This window comes from Heterodontus francisci, chromosome 30, assembly GCF_036365525.1.
Source record: "Heterodontus francisci isolate sHetFra1 chromosome 30, sHetFra1.hap1, whole genome shotgun sequence".
In the NCBI taxonomy this organism is placed as follows: Eukaryota; Metazoa; Chordata; class Chondrichthyes; order Heterodontiformes; family Heterodontidae; genus Heterodontus; species Heterodontus francisci.
The window spans coordinates 684249-706836 of record NC_090400.1 but is presented as its reverse complement, the minus strand read 5'-3'; the positions used below and the strand labels follow the sequence as shown (position 1 = coordinate 706836).

The 22588-nt window shown below is 46.2% G+C and overlaps 1 protein-coding gene across 1 annotated transcript in view; it reads left to right on the top strand.

The window, feature by feature from the left end:
• Positions 1-22588, top strand: part of dhx33 (DEAH (Asp-Glu-Ala-His) box polypeptide 33) — a 118676-nt gene that overhangs the window by 5770 nt on the left and 90318 nt on the right. The window contains exon 2 of the mRNA XM_068010013.1: positions 12066-12226. Within this exon, the coding sequence (XP_067866114.1) occupies positions 12066-12226 (161 nt within the window). The remainder of the gene's footprint in view (positions 1-12065; positions 12227-22588) is intronic.

Below are 22588 nucleotides of genomic sequence, written 5' to 3'. Positions count from 1 at the left end.
TGGGACCTTATCGAAAGCTTTCTGAAAGTCCAAATACACCACATCCACTGGTTCTCCCTTATCTATTCTACTACTTACATTCTCAAAAAATTCCAGTAGATTTGTCAAGCATGATTTCCCTTTCCTAAATCCATGTTGACTTTTTCCGATCATGTCATTGTTTTCCAAGTGGTCTGCTATTACATCTTTTATAATGGACTGTAGCATTTTCGCGACTGCCTCCTTTTTTAAATAGTGGGGTTTCATTAGCTACCCTCCAATCAGTTGGAACTGTTCCAGAGCCTATAGAATTTTGAAAAATGACCAGCAATGCATCTACTATTTCAAGGGCCACTTCCTTAAGTTCTCTGGGATGTTGATTATCAGGCCCTGGGGATTTATTGGCCTTCAATCCCACCAAATTCACGAACACCATTTCCCTACTAATACTGATTTCATACAGTTCCTCCTTCTCACTAGACCCTATGTTCCCCAACATTTCTGGGAGGTAATTTGTGTCCTCCTTAGTGAAGACAGAAACAAAGTATGTATTTAATTGTTCTGCCATTTCTTTGTACCCCATTATAAATTCCCCTGTTTCTGACTGTGAGGGACCCACATTTGTCTTCACTAATCTTTTTCTCTTCACATATCTACAGAAGCTTTTACAGTCAGGGGAACACCACTGTCTGCCATCCTCTAATCTGGAAAACAGCCATTTACCACTACTAGCTGTTTTCTGTCCTTAAGCCAATTTTTAATCTAAGTTGATACTGAGCCTCCTGTTCCATGAATCTCAGTTTTGTTATCAGCCTTCGTCAAATGCTTTCTTAAATTCCATATGAACAACATCCATTACATTCCCTTCATCAACCTTCTCTGTTACGTCAAAAAATTCAATTAGATTAGTTTAACACAATCTGCCTTTTATAAAACCGTGCTGGGTCTCCTTGATTAACTGAAACCTCTCCAAGTGCCTGTTGATTTTTTTTTTCTGATTATTGTTTCTAAAACCTTGCCCACCACTGACCGGACTGTTGTTACCAGGAATGTTCTTACACCCTTCCTTCAACAGTGGCGCAGTGGTTAGCACCGCAGCCTCACAGCTCCAACGACCCGGGTTCACTTCTGGGTACTGCCTGTGTGGAGTTTGCAAGTTCTCCCTGTGACCGCGTGGGTTTCTGCTGGGTGCTCCGGTTTCCTCCCACTGCCAAAGACTTGCAGGTAGTAGGAAATATGGGATTAATATAGGATTAGTAGAAATGGGTGGTTGTTGGTCAGCACAGACTCGGTGGGCCGAAGAGCCTGTTTCAGTGCTGTATCTCTAAATAAATAAAAACATAAATAACAAGGGTGTCGCATTTGCAAAATTCTTAAGAGGGCTGAACAGGGTAGATGCAGGAAGGATGTTTCCCCTGACTTGGGGTGAGGTCTAGAACCAGGAGACACAGTCTCAGGATATGAGCTAGACCATTTAGGACTGAGATGAGGAGGAATTTCTTCACTCAGAGGTTGGTGAATCTTTGGAATTCTCTACCCCAGAGGGCGGTGGAGGCTCAGTCATTGTGCATTTTGAAGACCGAGAGCGTTAGCTTTTTGGGTATTAAAGATGTCAAGCGATATGGGGATAGTGCGAGAAAATGATGTTGAGATGAAAGGATCAGCCATGATCTAGTTGAATATAGGAGCAGGCACAAGGGGCCGAATGGCCTACTCATCCTATTTCCTATGTGGCTCTCCAAAGGTCTTCTCTTGACATATTAACAGTAAAAGGGTCGTCAGAGGAGCTGTGGAGATGGTTAGGAACTTAAATGGAGATTTATTGGTGGAGGGATAAGGCCTGGCTGAGGTAATAAATTAGTGCTTTGCATCACTGTTCACCAAGGATAGGGTTCTGGTGATTTTATTTTTAGTCTCTATTTTCTCCATCACCATTATTTTACTTGTATTGTGTCTAATAAGTTCCTTCCCTTGAATTATTTGTAATGTTCCTTGTATCTCTTATACGTCATCCTCATCCTCTACTCTGAAAAGTGAAAAAAAGGAAAGATTCAGTAAATCTGCCATTTCCTTATTTTCAATTACTGTCTCAACTGCATATGTCTTCAAGGGATCCGCCCGCATTATTCTTAGTTGCCTTCTTTCTCTTCTATTTGTAAAAACCTTTAGGGGTTGTCCTTGATAATCTTCAAGATTTTTCTCATTCGTTTTTGCAACTCTTGCTACTTTGTAGTCTTTTGCTGTTCTTTAAATCTTACAAATCTGCAGGATCTCTGTTTTTTGCATTCGTATAAGTCTTTCTGTTAGTTTTATATTCGTGTTGACCAAGGTTGTTTAATTATACAAGTAGAGCTCTTGCCCTTTAAAAGTATGTACAGATCTTGTATTGTAACAAATATTTCTTTGAACCTCTCCCACTGTTCATTGGTAGTTTTATCTGTTACTCATTCTGCTGAGTCTATTGTCAATTCCTGCTTCGTCCCTCCAAAGTCAGCCTTGCTGAAATTTGAAACCTTGGTTTATAACTCACCCTTCTCCCTCTCAAATCTAATATTGAGTTATATCATATTATAGTCATTGTTAGCTAAACGTTCCCTTACCATTAAATTGTTGACTAATTCAGGCTCACTACTCATTACTCCATCTAAGATGGCTTGTTGTCTTGTTGAAAAGAAAGACTTGCTGTCTATAGTACCTTTCACGACCACAAGACAACCTGAAGCGTTTGCAGCCAATGAAGTACTTTTGAAGTGGATGAGCCATCTCTGCCTTCTCCTGACGTCCCCAGCATCACAGATGCGAGCCTTCAGCCAATTCCATTCACTTCGTGTGATATCAAGAAACGATTGAAGGATACTGCACTGGATACTGCAAAGGCTATTAGCTCTGATAACATTCCGGCAATAGTCCTGAAGACCTGTGCTCCAGAACTTGCCGTGCCCATAGCCTAGCTGTTACAGTGCAGCTACAACACTGGCATCTGCCCAAGTATGTCCTGTACACAAAAAGCAGGACAAGTCCAACCCAGCCAGCCACCACTCCATCAGTCTACTCTCAATCATCAGTAAAGTGATGGAAGGTGTCGTCGACAGTGCTATCAAGCAGCACTTGCTTAGCAATAACCTGCTTAGTGATGCTCAGTTTGGGTTCCGCCAAGGTCACGCAGCTCCTGACCTCATTGCAGCCTTGGTTCAAACATAGACAAAAGAGTTGAACTCGAGGTGAGGTGAGAGTGACTGCCCTTGATATCAAGGCAGCATTTGACCGAGTATGGCATCAAGGAGCCCTAGCAAAACTGGAGTCAATGGGAATTGGGGAAAACTCTCCGCTGGTTGGAGTCATACCTAGCGTAAAGGAAGATGGTTGTGGTTTTTGCAGGTCAATCATCTGAGCTCCAGGACATCACTGCAGGAGCTTCTCAGGGTAGTGTCCTAGGCCCAACCATCTTCAGCTGCTTCATCAATGACCTTCCTTCAATCATAAGGTCAGAATTGGGGATGTTCGCTGATTGCACAACGTTCACCATTCGCAACTCCTCAGATACTGAAGCAGTCCATGTAGAAATATCCAGGCTTAGGCTGGTAAGTGGCAAATATCATTCACACCACACAAGTGCCAGGCAATGACCAGGTCCAACAAGAGAGAATCTAACCATCTCCTCTTGACCTTAAATGGAATTACAATCGCTGAATCCCCCACTATCAACATCCTGGGGGTTACCATTGACCAGAAACTGAACTGGAGTGGCCATATAAATACCCAAAGTGATTCTTGACAATGCAGCTGTCTGTTGACGTCATCAGGCTACGCACATGCGCAACTGGGCTCCTGCTCTTTGTGCATGCGCTGCGTTCTGCAATGCCAGGACTGGTTGACACATGCACAGTTGACGTCATTGCGTCACGCGGGGAAGTGGGGAGAGAGTGGGGGTGGGGGGGAAGCGGAGTAAAAACCGGGGAGTGGGGGTGGGAGCGGGGAGAGAGTGGGACGGGGGTGGGAAGCTCTCCCACTCCCCCGCCCGTTCGCTCGCTGCTCAGCTCTCTAGCCATTGTGTGCTGCCATATGTTTGCATTGCCTGTGTGTGATTATTTGAGCAGCGCCATCTTTAGTCCAGGCAGCTGCCTGGGCGTCGCAGACTGACGTTTTAGTGGCACAGGCTGCATTTGCGCATGTACCAGTGCAGCGCCACTAGTGGTTGCGTTGTCAGTAAACGCAGCCATAAATACCATAGCTACATGAGCAGGTCAGAGGCTAGGAAATTTAAAACTTTGGTTTATGATGAGTAACTCACCTCCTGACTGCCCAAAGCCTGTCCACCATCTACAAGCCACAAGTCAGGAGTGTGATGGAATGCTCTCCACTTGCCTGGATGGGTGCAGCTCCAACAGCACTCAAGAAGCTCAACAGCATCCAGGACAAAGCAGCCTGCTTGATTGGCACCCCATCCACAAACATTCACTCCCTCCACCACCAACACACAGTGACAGCAGTGTGTACCATCTACAAAATACACTGCAGCAATGCACCAAGGCTCCTTCGACAGCACCTTCCAAACCTGCGAACTCTTACCACTGTGCATGGGAACACCCCACCTGCAAGTTCCCCTCCAAGCCACACACCATCCTGACTTGGAACTATATCGCCATTCCTTCACTGTCGCTGGATCAAATTCCTGGAACTCCCTTCCTAACAGCACTGTGGGTGTACCAACTCCACATGGACTGCAGCGGTTCTAGAAGGCAGCTCACCACCACCTTCTCGAGGGCAATTAGGGGTGGTCAATAAATGCTGGCCTAGCCAGTGATACTCACATCCCATGAATGAATGAAAAAAAAGTGTAGGCACTGTTGTAGGAAATGAAGTCAGTTTGTGCATCAGAAGCTCCCACAAACTGATGATGACCAGATTAGCTCTTTTTGTGATGTTGATTGAGGGATAAATATTGACCAGGACCCTGGGGAGAACTCCCGTGCTCTTCTTCGAAATAGTCCCATAAGATCCTTTATGTCCACCTGAGAGGACAGGGGGTCTTCAGTTAAACTCTCATCTGAAAATGGCACCTCCGATAATGCAGCACTCCCTCAGTATTGCACTGAAGTGTCAGCCTAAATTGTTGTGCTCAAGTCGTGTAGTGGGACTTGAACCTGCAACTTCTGCGGCCACAGCCATCTGAGCCACTCCTGACAGTAACTGATTGCATTAGGTCAAAGACGTATTGTTCCAGAAAACTGTCCCGAATGCAATCAAGGAATTTGCTGCCTTTGGTACTCGATTGTTCTGCTTCCCACAGACTGTATGAAAATTGAAGTCTCCCATTATAACTGCTCTGCTTATGCAACAAGCTTTTCTAATCTCTCCATTTATGCATCCAGCTCTCTGGAGGTCCATAAAGAACTCCCACCAAAGTCTTGCATCCTTTTCTATTCCTCCATTCTACCTGATGAGTTTCTACTGTCTGCTCACTTTTACTGATATTCCCTCTTTGGATACTGCTTGGATACTGTTGGTGGGGGGGGGGGGATGGCCCCCAGGGAAAAGCAGCAACAGCCAAGTTCGTGGTACCATGGAGGGCTCTGCTGCTCAGGAGGGGATGAAAAAGAGTGGGAGAGCCATACTGATGGGGGGTTCAATCGTAAGGGGAACAGACAGGTGTTTCTGTGGCTGTAAACAAGACTCCAGGATGGTATGTTGCCTCCCTGGTGCTAGGGTCAAGGATGTCTCTGAGCAGCTGCAGGACATTCTGAAGGAAGAGGGTGAACAATCAGAGGTCGTGGTACACATTGTACCAACGACATAGGTAGAAAGAGGGATGAGGCCCTGCAACAAGAATTTAGGGAGCCAGGTAGCAGATTAAAAAGCAGGACCTCTAAGATTGTAATCTCTGGATTACTCCCAGTGCCATGTGCTAGTGAGTATAGGAATAGGAGGATAGAGCAGATGAATGCATGGCTGAGGAGGTGGTGCAGGAAGGAAGGCTTTAGTTTCCTGGTCACTGGGTCTCTTTCTGGCGAAGGTGGGACCTGTACAAGTTGGACGGGTTGCACCTGAACCGGAACGGGACCAACATCCATACTGGGAGGTTTGCTAGTGTTGTTGAGGGGGATTTAAACTAATTTGGCAGGGGGATGGGATACACAGTGGAGTTACAGTAGGGGGTGATGCACAGTCAAATATAGAAGAGAAAATGAGTCAGTCTGGAAGGAAGAGCAAATATAGACCTGTTAAGGCACAAGTGAAAAATGCAATGCTGGATTGCATCTATTTTAATGCAAGGAGTCTTACTAGTAAGGCAGATGAATTGAGGGCATTGATTAGCACATGGGATTATGATATTATTGCTGTCACAGAGACATGGTTGAGGGAGGGGCAGGACTGGCAGCTCAATATTCCAGGGTATAGAATCTTCAGGCGTGACAGGGGAGGGTGTAAAAGCACTGTTGATCAAGGAGTCAATTACTGCTGTAAGGAGGGATGATATGATTAGAGATACAGCACTGAAACAGGCCCTTCGGCCCACCGGGTCTGTGCCTTATATCTTAGAAGGTTCCTCAAATGAGGCCATATGGGTAGAACTTAAAAACAAAAAGGGGGCAATCACTTGGCTGGGAGTGTACTACAGGCCACCAAACAGTCAGGGAGAGATAGAGGAGCAGATATGTAGGCAAATCTCAGAAAGGTGTAAAAATAATAGGGTAATATTAGTCGGGGATTTCAACTTTCCCAATATCAACTGGGATAGTCTTAGTGCAAAAGGCTTAAAGGGGGTGGAATTCTTAAAATGCATACAGGAGAGCTTTTTAAGCCAGTACGTAGAAAGTCCTAAAAGAGAAGGGACAGTACTGGACCTAATCTTAGGGAATGAAGCCGGACAAGTGGTAGAAGTGTCAGTGTCATTTCAGGGATAGTGACCATAACTCTATAAGATTTAAGGTAGTTATGGAAAAGGACAAAGATGGACTGAAAATAAAGGTACTGAATTGGGGGAAGGCCGATTTTAAGATGATAAAACAGGATCAGGCCAAAGTGGACTGGGAGCTGCTACTTGTAGAAAGGTTGACATCAGATCAATGGGAGAGTCATTCAAAGCCAACATGTACCCATTAAGGTGAAGTGTAGGACCAACAGGTCCATGAAACTCTGGATGTCAAGGAATATAGAGGATTGGATCAGGAAAAAAAAGGAGGCTTATGAGTGCTGAAAACAGTGGAGGCACTGGAGAAGTATAGAAAGTGTAAGGGGGTACTTAAAAAAGTAATCAGGAGAGCGAAAAGGGGACATAAAAAAGCACTGGTGGGCAAGATAAAGGAAAATTCTGAGGTGTTTTCTAAGTATATTAAGGGCAAGAGGATAACCAGGGAAAGAGTAGGGCCTATTAGGGACCAAAGTGGCAATCTGTGTGTGGAGCCAGAGGACATAGGTAAGGTTTTAAATGATTACTTTTCTTCTGTGTTCACTATGGAGAAGGACGAAGTAGATGTGGAGACCAGGGAGGGGGACTGTAATATACTTGAACATATTAGCACTGAAAGGGAGGAAGTATTAGCAGTTTTAGCGGGCTTAAAAGTGGATAAATCCTCAGGCCCAGATGAGATGTATCCCAGGCTGTTATGTGAGGCAAGGGAGGAGATTGCAGGGTCTCTGGCACAAATTTTCAAATTCCCTCTGGCCACTGGAGAGGTACCAGAGGATTGGAGGGCAGCGAATGTGGTGCCATTATTCAAGAAGGGTAGCAGAGATAAACCAGGTAATTACAGGCCAGTGAGTCTAACATCAGTGGTAGGGAAAATATTGGAAAAAATTCTGAGGGACAGGATTAATCTCCACTCGGAGAGGCAGGGATTAATCAGGGATAGTCAGCATGGCTTTGTCAGGGGGAGATCGTGTCTGACTAACTTGATTGAATTTTTTGAGGCGGTGATGAAATGTGTAGATGAGGGTAAAGCAGTCGATGTAGTCTATATGGACTTCAGTAAGGTTTTTGACAAGGTACCGCATGGGAGATTGGTTAGGAAGGTAAGAGCCCATGGGATCCAGGGCAATTTGGCAAATTGGATCCAAAATTGGCTTAGTGGCAGGAGGCAGAGGGTGATGGTCGAGGGTTGTTTTTGCGAGTGGAAGCCTGTGACCAGTGGTGTACCGCAGGGATCGGTGCTGGGACCCTTGCTGTTTGTAGTGTACATTAATGATTTAGATGTGAATATAGGAGGTATGATCAGTAAGTTCGCAGATGACACGAAAATTGGTGGTGTCGTAAATAGTGAGGAGGACAGCCTTAGATTACAGGACGATATGGATGGGCTGGTAAGATGGGCAGAGCTGTGGCAAATGGAATTTAATCCTAAGAAGTGTGAGGTGATGCATTTTGGGAGGACTAACAAGGCAAGGGAATATACAATGGATGGTCGGACCCTCGGAAGTACAGAGGGTCAGAGTGACCTCAGTGTTCTTGTCCATAGATCACTGAAAACAGCAGCACAGGTAGATAAGGTGGTTAGGAAAGCATAAGGGATTATTTATTAGCCGAAACATTGAATATAAAAACAGGAAGGTTATGATGGAGCTGTATAAAACGCTAGTTAGGCCAAAGCTCGAGTGCTGTGTACAGTTCTGGGCACCACACTATAGGAAAGATGTGATTGCACTGGTGAGAGTGCAGCGGAGATTCACCAGGATGTTGCCTTGGGCTGGAGCATTTCAGCTATGAAGAGAGACTGAAACGTCTGGGGCTATTTTCCTTAGAGCACAGAAGGCTGAGTTGTTGAAGCTGCACCCATCCAGGCAAGTGGAGAATATTCCATCACACTCCTGACCTGTGCCTTGTAGATGATGGACAGACTTCGGGGAGTCAGGAGATGAATGACTTGCCACAGAATTCACAGAATAATACAGTGCAGAAGAGGCCCTTCGGCCCATCGAGTCTGCACCGATACATTAAAACACCTGACCTGTCTACCTAATCCCATTTGCCAGCACTTGGTCCATAGCCTTGAATGTTATGACGTGCCAAGTGCTCATCCAGGTACTTTTTTACAGGATGTGAGGCAACCTGCATCTACCACCCTCCCAGGCAGGGCATTCCAGACCGCCACCACCCTCTGGGTAAAAAAAGTTCTTCCTCAAATCTCCCTTAAACCTCCCACCCCTCACCTTAAACTGCTCCCTATCCAACCTGTCCATGCCCCTCATAATCTTGTACACCTCGATCAGGTCACCCATCAGTCTTCTCTGCTCCAGTGAAAATAACCCAAGCCTATCCACCTCTCTTCATAGCTTAAATGTTCCATCCCAGGCAACATCCTGGTGAATCGCGTCTGCATCCCCTCCAATGCAATCACATCCATTGGTAGGTTAGATAGGAAGAAAGTTTTTCCCTTAGCGGAGGGGTCAATAACCAGGGAGCATAGATTTAAGCTAGGGTGCAGGAGGTTTAGAGGGGATTTGAGGACATTTGTTTTCACCCAGAGGGTGGTTGGAATCTGGAACACACTGCCTGAAGAGGTGGTAGAGGCAGGAACCCTCACAACATTTAAGAAGTATTTAGAAAAGCACTTGAAATGTCATAGCATACAAGGCTACGGGCCAAGTGCTGGAAAATGGGATTAGAATAGTTAGGTGCTTGATGGCCGGCACAGACACGATGGGCTGAAGGGCATGTTTCTGTGCTGTATAACTCTATGACTCTTTCTAATGCTGTAATGGTGTATTTTATCAATATTGTCACTCCTCCTTTTCCTATTTCCCTGTCCTTTCTCAAGACCTTATAACCTGGAATAATTATCTCCCAGTCATGCCCAGCTTGTAACCAGGCCTCAGTGATGACCAGTATGCAACACCATTTTACCTGAATTTGAGCTTTTTCCTCCTTGCCATGTGCATTTGTGTATAGAAGTCATATTTGAGCAACAGACCATACCCTGTCCTTTTGCTCCAGTGATATTTTTTGCATACATTTTAACATCTCATGCTTCTTGTGTTATATTGTGATAAAGAAAGGAGCCTTCCGTCCCTACCCGATCTAGACTACGTGTTACTCCAGTCAAACACTACGTGGTTGACTCTTACCTTTTGAAGTGGCCTATCAAGCTACCTAAATTCCCTACCTAACACAATTGTGGGATGCCATCACAATAAAGACTACAACGGTCTGAGGAAAATGTCACTACCAGCTTGGGACAAATACTACACCCTTGCCAGCATAGCTACATCCTGAGGAGAAAAGGGGTGATGTTTTATCAAGTGCTAGCTTTTGCGTGAGATGTTCAGATGGCCATAACTGATCCCATAACACTTTATTGAAGAAGAACGGGGAATGTGTCTCAATGTCCTGATCAATATTTTGCTCGTAACCAATACAAGTAAAACCAGAAATAAAAACAGAAAATGCTGGAAATACTCAGCAGGACAGTCAGAATCTGTGAAGAGAGAAAAACACTAGTAAAACAAGACTGAGTAATTAATCTCACTGTGCACAAATTGGCTGCACATTTACCTACAAAGCAGTAGCAATTAAGCTGTGAAGTGCTTCTTCTTCTTTGGCCTCCTTGTTTCGAGAGACAATGGGTAAGCGCCTGGAGGTGGTCAGTGGTTTGTGGAGCAGCGCCTCGAGTGGCTATAAAGGCCAATTCTAGAGTGACAGACTCTTCCACAGGTGCTGCAGAAAAAATTGTTTTTTAGAACATTACAGCGCAGTACAGGCCCTTCGGCCCTCGATGTTGCGCCGACCTGTGAAACCATCTGACCTACACTATTCCATTTTCATCCATATGTCTATCCAATGTTTGTCGGGGCTGATGCACAGTTGGCTCTCCCCTTGTGCTTCTGTCTTTTTTCCTGCCAACTGCTAAGTCTCTTCGACTCGCCACACTTTAACACTTTAGCCCCGCCTTTATGGCTGCCCGCCAGCTCTGGCGATCACTGGCAACTGACTCCCACGACTTGTGATCAATGTCACAGGGCTTCATGTCGCGTTTGCAGACGTCTTTAAAGTGGAGACGTGGACGGCCGGTGGGTCTCATACCAGTGACGAGCTCGCTGTACAATGTGTCTTTGGGGATCCTGCCATCTTCCATGCGGCTCACATGGCCAAGCCATCTCAAGCGCCGCTGACTCAGTAGTGTGTACAAGCTGGGGATGTTGGCCGCCTCGAGGACTTCTGTGTTGGAGATACGGTCCTGTCACCTGATGCCAAGTGCTGATGTGAAGTGCTAACAGGGATATGAAAGGTGCTATAGTAGTGCAGTTCTCCCCATTACTGGTGTGAGACCAGAGTGGTGGTCTGCAAAGTGCAGCCAGCAGGTCTGCAGCTGCACTGGCCTGCAACTTGCATGCTGCTACTTGTCTGCTGCATGGAGCTCCATTTCTATACCACCAAATTTTTAACAAAAAATTGAAGGTAGCAGAATTCTCTTTCTCATAACGTTGAAAAGGCAACGGACTACCTGAACACTTTTAAAAGCTTACCTCCTGAAGTCGTTATTATACTGTACCTGGTTTGAAGTCTGAGCGATCTCAAGTAGCTTCCTGTATGGCAGCTTAACTTTGTGTTTAAGAATTAGTTTGGGACCTGACTTCTGAGTTAGCGTGCCGATTTTGCAATATGACACTGATGAGAAAGTGGCAGTATAATTACAACTGAAATAACATCCATTCAACACAAGCATCAAATGAGGCAAAGAGGGAAGCTGTAAAATAAGTGGATTTAGAACATCATATGAATCATGGTTGAACACCATTCCAAGACATTACCACAATTGTGGTCAGGCTGTCAGTATGAGTGTTTCACTTCAATACATTGCTGTTATGCACTGTATTACTCTTAAAAATCATAAGCGTCTTTGGTAAACATATTAAAAATTTGTTTCAAATCTCTCAATGTAGATGGTTTTGGCACAGTGTGTTGGAATGCTCCTCTCTTGGGATCTTGATTCAAATCTAGCCTATACCAATAGGAGGAAGGGCTCCTTGATCTACTGGCTCTGAGGGTCTCGATGGCAATGAGTTTGGGCAGGCATAACTGGGCACAAGGCCCAGATGATGAGAAGGCTGACCAAGAGTATAAATCTTCTGCTCATTATGTTTTTTTCAAGGTGAGACAGGTTCCGGGAAGACAACGCAGATTCCTCAGTATTTGTATGAAGCCAGCATCGAGCGACAAGGTGTCATTGCCATCACACAGCCCCGACGCGTGGCAGCAATATCACTTGCAGCCAGGGTTTCGGAAGAAAAGAAAACTGAGTTAGGCACGTTGGTAAGGTTTATTTTAATTCATTCTCAGGATGTTGGCGTCAATGGCTAGGCCAGCATTTATTGTCCATCCCTAGTTGTCCTTGAAAAGATCATGGTGAATCTTTTTTATTTTTTGTTATTTTGTTTAGAGATACAGCACTGAAACAGGCCCTTGGGCCCACTGAGTCTGTGCCGACCAAGAACCACCCATTTATACAAACCATACAGTAATCCTATATTCCCTACCACCTACCTACACTAGAGGGAATTTACAACAGCCAATTTACCTACCACCTGCAAGTCTTTGGCGGTGGGAGGAAACCGGAGCACCCGGCGAAAACCCACGCAGACACAGGGAGAACTTGCAAACTCCGCACAGGCAGTACCCAGAATTGAACCCGGGTCCCTGGAGCTGTGAGGCTGCGATGCTAACCACTGCACCACTTCTTCTAAGAAGAAAACAAATAGGAACAGGAGTGGCCATTCGACCCTTCGAGTCTGCTCCATAATTCAGTAAGATTGTGGCTGGTCATCTACCACATCTGCACCTTCCCATGCAATTCCCCATCTCCCTTGCTTCCCTTAATATTAAAAAAAGAACTGTTGATCTCTGTCCAGAACATACACAGCGACTGAGCATCCAGAGTGCTCTAGGGTAGAGAATTCCAAAGATTCACAACCTCTGAGTGAAGAAATTTCTCCTCATCCTAAATAGCCGACCCCTATCTTGAGACTGTGACCCCGAATTCTAGACTCCCCAACTAGGAGAACATCTTCCCAGCATCCTTTTTTTAATTCATTCATGGGATGTGGGCGTCAATGGCTTTGCCAGCATTTATTGCCCATCCCTAATTGCCCTTGAGAAGGTGGTGGTGAGCTGCCTTCTTGAACCACTGCAGCCCATGAGAGGTAGATACACCCACAGTGCTGTTAGGAAGGGAGTTCCAGGATTTTGACCCAGTGACAGTGAAGGAACAGCGATATAATTCCAAGTCAGGATGGTGTGTGACTTGGAGGGGAACTTGCAGGTGGTGATGTTCCCATGCATCTGCTGCTCTTGTCCTTAGAGGTGGTACAGTTCGTGGATTTGGAAGGTGCTGTTGAAGGAACCTTGGCGAGTTGCTGCAGTCCATCTTGTAGATGGTACACACTGCTGCCACTGTGCATCGATGGTGGAGGGAGTGAATGTTTGTGGATGGTGTGCCAATCAAGCAGGCTGCTTTGTTCTGAGTGGAGTCGAGCTTCTTGAGTGTTGTTGGAGCTGCACCCATCCAGGCAAGTGGAGAGTATTCCATCACACTCCTGACTTGTGCCTTGTAGATGGTGGACAGGCTTTGGGGAGTCAGGAGGTAAGTTACTCGCCGCAGGATTCCTAGCCTCTGACCTGCTCTTATAGCCACGGTATTTATATGGCTACTCCAGTTCAGTTTCTGGTCAATGGTATTCCCTAGGATGTTGATAGTGGGGGATTCAGCGATGGTAATGCCATTGAATGTCAAGGGGAGATGGTTAGATTCTCTCTTGTTGGAGATGGTCATTGCCTGGCACTTGTGTGGTGCAAATGTTACTTGCCACTTATCAGCCCAAGCCTGGATATTGTCCAGGTCTTGCTGCATTTCTACACGGACTGCTTCAGTATTTGAGGAGTCGCGAATGGTGCTGAACATTGTGCAATCATCAACGAACATCCCCACTTCTGACCTTATGATTGAAGGAAGGTCATTGATGAAGCAGCTGAAAATGGTTGGGCCTAGGACACGACCCTGAGGAACTCCTGCAATGATGTCCTAGAGCTCAGATGATTGACTTCCAACAGCCACAGCCATCTTCCTTTGCGCTAGGCATGACTCCAACCAGCAGAGTGTTTTCCCCCTGATTCCCATTGACTCCAGTTTTGCTGGGGCTCCTTGATGCCGTACTTGGTCAAGTGCTGCCTTGATGTCAAGGGCAGTCACTCTCACCTCGCCTCTTGAGTTCAGCTCTTTTGTCCATGTTTGAACCAAGGCTGTAATGAGGTCAGGAGCTGAGTGGCCCTGGTGGAACCCAAACTGAGCATCACTGAGCAGATTATTGATCAACAGTGCCATCAAGCAGCACTTGCTTATGACACCTTCCATCACTTTATTGATGATTGAGAGTAGACTGACAGGGGCGGTAATTGGCTGGGTTGGACTTGTCCTGCTTTTTGTGTACAGGATATACCTAGGCAATTTTTCACATTGCCGGGTAGATGCCAGTGTTGCAGCTATACTGGAACAGCTTGGCTCGGGGCGCGGCAAGTTCTGGAGCACAGGTCTTCAGCACTATTGCCGGAATATTGTCAGGACCCATAGCCTTTGCAGCATCCAGTACCTTCAGTCGTTTCTTGATATCACGCGGAGTGAATCGAATTGGCTGAAGTCTTGCATCTGTAATTCTGGGGACTTCAGGAGGGGGCCGAGATGGATCTTCAGCTCGGCACTTCTGGCTGAAGATTGTTGCAAATGCTTCTGCCTTATCTTTTGCACTGATGTGCTGGGCTCCCCCATCATTGGGGATGGGGATGTTGGTGGAGCCACCTCCTCCAGTTAGTTGTTTAATTGTCCACCACCATTCACGACTGGATGTGGCAGGACTGCAGAGCTTAGATATGATCCGTTGGTATGGGATTGCTTAGCTGACTATTGCATGCTGCTTATGCAGTTTGGCATGCAGGTAGTCCCGGATTGTAGCTTCACCAGGTTGACACCTGGTGCTGCTCCTGGCATGCCCTCCTGCACTCTTCATTGAACCAGGGTTGGTCTCCTGGTTTGATGGTAATGGTAGAGTGGGGGATATGCCGGGCCATGAGGTTAAAGATTGTGGTTGAGTACAATTCTGCTGCTGATGGCCCACAGCGCCTCATGGATGCCCAGTTTTGCATTGCTAGATCTGTACGAAATCTATCCCATTTAGCACGGTGACAGTGCCACTCAACACGATGGACGGTATCCTCAATGTGAACAAAGAACAGTACAGCACAGGAACAGTCCATTCAGCCCTCCAAGCCTGTGCCGATCTTGATGCCTGTCTAAACTAAAACCTTCTGCACTTCCGGAGACCGTATCCCTCTATTCCCATCCTATTCATGTATTTGTCAAGATGCCTCTTAAATGTCGCTATCGTACCTGCTTCCATAGGCGGGACTTCGTCTCCACAAGAATTGTGCGGTGGTCACTCCTACCAATACAGTCATGAACAGAAGCATCTGCGGCAGGTAGATTTTTAAGGACAAGGTCAAGTATGTTTTTCCCTCGTGTTGGTTCCCCCACCACCTGCCGCAGACCCAGTCTGGCAGCTATGTCCTTTAGTACTCGGCCAGCTCGGTCAGTAGTGGTGCTACCGAGCCACTCTTGGTGATGGACATTGAAGTCCCCCACCCAGAGTACATTTTGTGCCCTTGCCACCCTCAGTGCTTCCTCCTAGTGGAGTTCAACATGGAGGAGTACTAACTCATCAGCTAAGGGAGAGCGGTAGGTGGTAATCAGTAGGAGGTTACCTTGCCCATATTTGATGCCATGAGACTTCATGGGGTCCGGAGTCGATGTTGAGGACCCCGAGGACAACTCCCTCCCTACTGTAGACCACTGTCTCGCCACCTCTGGTGGGCCTGTCCTGCCGATGGGACAGGACATACCCAGGCATAGTGATTGCAGTGTCTGGGACATTGTCTGTAAGGTATGATTCGGTGAGTATGACTACGTCAGGCTGTTGCTTGACTAGTCTGTGGGACACTTCTCCCAACTTTGGCACAAGCCCCCAGATGTTAGTAAGGAGGACTTTGCAGGGTCGACAGGGCTGAGTTTGCTGTTGTTGTTTCCGGTGCCTAGGTCGATGCCAGGTGGTCTGTTCGGTTTCATTCCTTTTTATTGACTTCGTAGCGGTTAGGTACAACTGAGTGGCTTGCTAGGCCATTTCAGAGGGCATGTAAGAGTTAACCACATTGTTGTGGGTCTGGGGTCACATGTAGGTCAGACCAGGTAAGGACAGCAGATTTCCTTCCCTAACGGACATTAGTGAACCAGATGGGTTTTTGCAACAATCGACAATGGTTTCATGACCATTATTAGACTAACTTTTATTTATTTATTTAGAGATACAGCACTGAAACAGGCCCTTCGGCCCACCAAGTCTGTGCCGACCAAGAACCACCCATTTACTAACCCTGCAGTAATCCCATATTCCCTACCACCTACCTACACTAAGGGCAATTTACAATGCTAAGCAACCTAAGCAAGTCTTTGGCTGTGGGAGAAAACCAGAGCACCCGGCGAAAACCCACACGGTCACAGGGAGAACTTGCAAACTCCGCACAGGCAGTACCCAGAATCGAACCCGGGTCCCTGGAGCTGTGAGGCTGCGGTGCTAACCACTGCGCCGCCAGATTTTAATTTCAGATTTATTAATTAAATTCAAATTCTACCTTCTGCTGTGGTGGGATTCGAACCCATGCCTCCAGATCAATACCTTGGGTCTTTGGGTTACTAGTCCAGTGATAATACCTCTACGCCACCACTTCCCCTGAAGAATTTTGTATGTTTCAATGAGATCACCTCTCATTCTCCTCAGTACTAGGGAACATAGTCCTCGTCTACCTAATCTTCCCTCATCCCTTCAAAAGCAAGTATAGCTTCCTTCGGTAAGGCAACCAAAACTGTACAGAATACTCTTGCTAAGGTCCTTTGCAATTACAGTAAGACTTTACTCTTGTACTGTAATCCATTTTTAATGCTGTACCTGCATATTAACTTTGTATGATTCACATACAAGGACAGCCAGGTACATCTGCAACCAACATTTCCCAGTCTCTGACCATTGAAAAAAAATTCTGCTTTTCTCTTTTTCTCAGATGAAAAATTTCCACCAAATGACGTATTTCCAGCATTGGAATTTCGGAAATCCACCTTTGGCTTCTGCCTTTCCAGCCTTAAAAAAAAATCTGAATTGTCAGTTGACTGACTTTTTTTTTTAAAGCTGGCCAACCATAAAGCTGCCTGAGTTGAATGGGTTATTATGTGTGTGTGTGTGAGGGGGAATTTCAGAGCTTCAATCTGGAGGTCAGACAATTCCATACAGACGAACAGTTGTCCCCTTACAAAAAGGAAGACTTATGGTGGAATGAAGTACACAAGGGGGGCAAGTACAACACTCCCAGCAGACTGCTATTTACTTTGAGCTGCTTCCATGCACCAGTGGTTGAAGGTTCTTTCAGCACCATGGCTAATATCATTGACTCAAGGTCTGAAGGTTAGCGCATACAGTGCAATCCAAACTGTGATATGCACTCAGTGCAGAGGATAAGTCGTTTGAAGTACTTCGCAAGAAGACGCATGAGTAGTCAAAGAGTCGTAATGCACAGAAACAGGCCCTTCAGCCCACTGCGTCCATGCTGACCATAATGCCTATCTATACTAACCCCACCTGCCTGCATTAATTCCATATTCCTCTATGCCTTGTTCATTCAAGTACCTGTCCAGATGCCTCTAAAATGTCGCTACTGTTCGTGCCTCCACCACCTCCTCGGGCAGCTCATTCCAGATACCCACTATTCTTTGTGTGAAAAATTTATCCCTTTTATCCCTTTAAAACCTCCTCCCTCTCACCTTAAATCTATGCCCTCCAGTTTTAGTCACCCCTACCATGGGAAACAGACTCTGGCTATCTACCCTATCTATGCCTCTCATAATTTTATATACATCTATCATGTCCCCTCTCAGCCTCCTTCGCTCCAGGGAAGACAGACCCAACCTATCCAATCTTTCTATATAACTTAAGCCTTCCAAACCAGGCAACATCTTTGTGAATCTTTTCTGCACCCTCTCTAGATTAATCACATCTTTCCTGTAGTGCGGCGACCAGAACTGCACACAGTACTCCAAATGCGGCCTAACCAACGTTATGTACAACTGTAACATGACGTCCCAACTCTTGTACTGAATGCCTCGTCCGATGAAGGCAAGCATGTCATATGCCTTCTTCACCACCCTGTCTACCTGTGCTGCCACTTTCAGGGAACTATGTACTTGCAGCCCACGGTCTCTCTGCTCAACAACTCTCCCCAGGGCCCTGCCATTCACTGTATAGGTCCTGCCCTGGTTTAACTTCCCAAAATGCAGCACTTCACACTTGTCTGCATTAAATTCCATTTGCCACTCCCTTGCCCACTTACCCAGTTGATCTATATCCTGCTGTAACCTTAGACAACCTTCTTTACTGTCCACTATACCACCAATTTTGGTGTCATCTACAAACTTACTAATCATGTTCCCTACATTCACATCTAAGTCATTAATATATATGACAAACAACAGAGGGCCCAGCACCGATCCCTGCAGCACAGCACTGGTCACCGGCCTCCAATCTGAAAAACAACCCTTCACTACCCCCCTCAGCCTCCTAACACCAAGCCAGTTTTGTATCCAATTAGCTAGCTCACCCTGGATCCCAAGTGTTCAAACCTTCTGGACCAGCCTACCATGCGGGACCTTGTCAAAGGCCTTGCTAAAGTCCATGTAGACGACGTACATCACCCTGCCCTCGTCAATCCTCTTGGTCACCTCCTCGAAAAACTCAATCAAATTCGTGAGACATGATTTCCCTGGCACAAGTCCATGCTGACTATCCCTAATCAGACCATGCCTTTCCAGATGAATATAAATCCTGTCTCTCAGAATCCCTTCTAATAACTTTCCCACCACTGATGTAAGGCTCACTGGCCTGTAGTTCCCTGGCTAATCCCTGCTGCCTTTCTTAAATAAAGGCATGACATTAGCTATCCTCCAGTCTTCCGGTACCTCGCCTGTGGCTAACGATGATACAAAAATCTCGACCAGGGACCCAGCAATCTCCTTCCTTGCTTCCCAGAGCATCCTAGGATACACCTGGTCAGGCCCTGGGGATTTAGTCACCTTAATGCGCTTCAAGACCTCCAACACCACCTCCTTTGTAATGTTGATATGCTCCAGGATATCACTGTTCCCTCCCTTGAACTCACTAGCTTCCATGACCTTCTCCACAGTAAATACGGACAAGAAATATTCATTTAAGACCTTGACCATTTCCTATGGCTCCACACATTGATTGCGACACTGATCCTTAAGGGGACCTACTCTCTCCCTAGCTACCCTTTTACTCTTAATATACTTGTAGAATCTTTTAGGATTCTCCTTTATCTTATCTTCCAGGGAAATCTCATGGCCCCTTTTCACCCTGCTAATTTCCTTCTTAAGTGTAGTCCTACATCCCCTATACTCCTCGAGGGATTTGCTCGATCCCAGCTGTCTATACCTGTCATATGCCTCCTTCTTAGTGCTGACCAGACCCTCAGTATCCCTCGTCAACCAAGGTTTCCTAAACTTGCCAGCTTTGCCCTTCCATCTAACAGGAACACGCCGGCCCTGAACTCTTCCTATCTCACTTTTAAAAGCCTCCCACTTGCCAGATGTCCCTTTACCTGTAAACAGCCTCTCCCATTCAACTTTTGAGAGTTCCCCCAATTTAGGTCTTCAACCTGAAGACCAGTCCTATCCTTTTCCATAACTATCTTGAAGCTAATAGTTATGGTCACTGGTCCGAAAGTGCTCCCCCACTGACACATTAACCACCTGCCCATCCTCATTTCCTAAGAGGAGGTCGAGTATAGCCCCTTCTCTAGTAGGGCCATCCACACACTGCTTCAGAAAACTATTCTGGACACATGTAACAAATTCTTCCCCATCTGATCCCTTAGCACTAAGGCAGTCCCAGTCAATATTAGGGAAGTTAAAATCACCTACTATTACAACCCTATAATTCCTACACCTATCTGTGATTTCCCTTCAGATATGCTCCTCCACTTCCCTCTGACTATTGGGGGGCCTATTGTATAATCCCATCAAAGTGATCACCCCCTTTTTATTTCTAAGTTCTACCCATATGGCCTCGCTGGACATTCCCCCCGGGATATCCTCTCTCAGTACTGCCGTGATGTCCTCCCTATTCAATAGTGCAACTCCTCCTCCTCTCTTACCTCCAATTCTGTCACGCCGGAGAGATTGGTACCCCGGAACATTGAGCTGCCAGTCCTGCCCATCCCTCAACCATGTTTCCGTAATAGCTATAATATCACAATCCCATGTACCGATCCATGCTCTGAGTTCATCTGCCTTACCTGTAAGGCTGCTTGCATTAAAGTAAATGCAGTTTAGCCTACCAGACCTTCTACGCTCCCTGTCCTGCCCCTGCCCGGCCTGCCTACTGGACTTGCTTGCTTTAACCTCTACATTTGCCTCAACTCTCTCATCTGAGAGACTACTACTTTGGGTCCCACTCTCCTGCAAGACTAGTTTAAACCCTCCCGAGTAGTGCTAGCAAACCTCCCCGCAAGGATATTGGTCCCCCTCCAGTTTAGATGCAACCTGTCCTCCTTGTACAGGTCACCTCTGCACCAGAAGAGATCCCAATGATCCAAGTAGCTGAAGCCCTCCCGCCAACACCAGCTCTTCAGCCACGCATTCATTTGCCTAATCTTCCTATTCCTACCCTCACTAGCACGTGGCACAGGGAGTGATCCTGAGATTACACCCTAGAGGTCCTGCTTTTTAACCTTCTGCCTAACTCCCTAAATTCACTTTGCAGGACCTCATCTCTTTTCCTTCCTATGTCGTTAGTACCAATATGGACCACGACCTCTAGCTGCTCACCCTCCCCTTTCAGAATGTCCTGCAGCCGCTCCGAGACATCCTTGACCCTAGCACCAGGGAGGCAACATACCATCCTGGAGTCTTTTGCGGCCATAGAAACATCTATCTGCACCCCATACGATAGAATCTCCTATCAATATAGCTCTTCCAACCCTTTTCCTCCCTTCCTGTGCAGCAGAGCCCTCCGTGGTGCCACGAAATTGGCTGTTGCTGCTTTCCCCTCGGAGGTCATCCCCCCCCCCCCCCAAACAGTATCCAAAGCGGTATAACTGTTTGAGAGGGGGATGGCCACAGGGGACTCCTGCACTACCTGCTTGCGCCTAATACTCCGTCTGGTGGTCACCCATCTCTTTTCTGCCTGTGCAGCCATTACCTGCGGTGCGACCACGACTTCCTCACATCGCGGATGCTCCACATTGAATCCACCCGCAGCTCCAGCTCCGTAATGCGGGTAGCCAGTTGCTGCAGCTGGATACACTTCCTGCACACATGGTCATCAGGGACACTGGAAACGTCCCTGATTTCCCACATAGTGCAGGAGGAGCAGATCACGGGGCTGAGCTCTCCTGTCAAGACTTACCCTTAGGTTAATTAGTTACTCCCTTAATTAAAAAATACTAATTATACTCGGGGCCTTGTTCTACCTACTCCAATCTAAAGTCCTTAAAAAAAAACATTTTCGTAGTACTCACCTTATCACCAGAGGTTTTATTTTCAACAAAAAAAAACTTACCCCTTATTTTTTTAAAGAATTCTAACAGTTGCTACTCACCAACTAATCACCTTGCAGATCTCCTGTGATGTCACTGTTTTTTTCAAAATTCAGGTGCGCTGTCGCTGCTCTTTTTAAACACCGCTGGTCTCACTCAGTCTCCTTTCCCGCTGTCGCTGCTCTTTTTAAACACCGCCGGTCTCACTCAGTCTCCTTCTTTCCTGCTGTCACTGCTCTTTTTAAACACCGCCCGTCTCACTCAGTCTGAGTAGTGATCCTGTCAGTGGCAAACTGGTGAAGTGTATGCAAGAGGCCCATAATCTGCATGCTGAGGAGAAACTTCAGAGGAGAAAAGAGGAAAAGGCTAGAAATCACACAACAGAAACTGGTGACAGAACACTCTACCAAAGCAGTTATGTTGGCTGTTGGTAAGAAAGCTAGAAAGGCCCATGTTACCGCTCTGCACTCATCAGCTAAAGGGAAAACCTAAACAGTCAATTAGCAGCATTTATAAAACTTTAGCACAGATCTGTGTACAAAGCAAAAAATACCTCATTGTGTGCTGATGTGAAAAAAATGATATAAAAGCCGAAAAGAACTAGTTGAGGAAAAGAGCTGAAAAAGCAGAGGAAGCTTTCAAGGATGATAACACCAAGAAATTATAAGTCAAGGTCACAGATGGAAAGAAATATGTAAACCCAGAAATTGGTATCAAGGATGAAAACAGAGACTTGTTATATGATAAGGACAAGGTCAGGCTGAGATGGGAAAATTACTGAAGGACACTGAAGAAGAACCAGAAAAGATAAACAACAAAGATTGGACGTTAAAAAAAGAACTGGAACCTGATTTACTGAAAGATGAGATGAGAAAAGCTGTAAAGGCGTCGAGTGGATAGACAGAATGACAAGATCAGATACCAGCGCAAGCACTAAAATCGGGAGGTAAAACAGTAGTAGATACAATGAAAGAA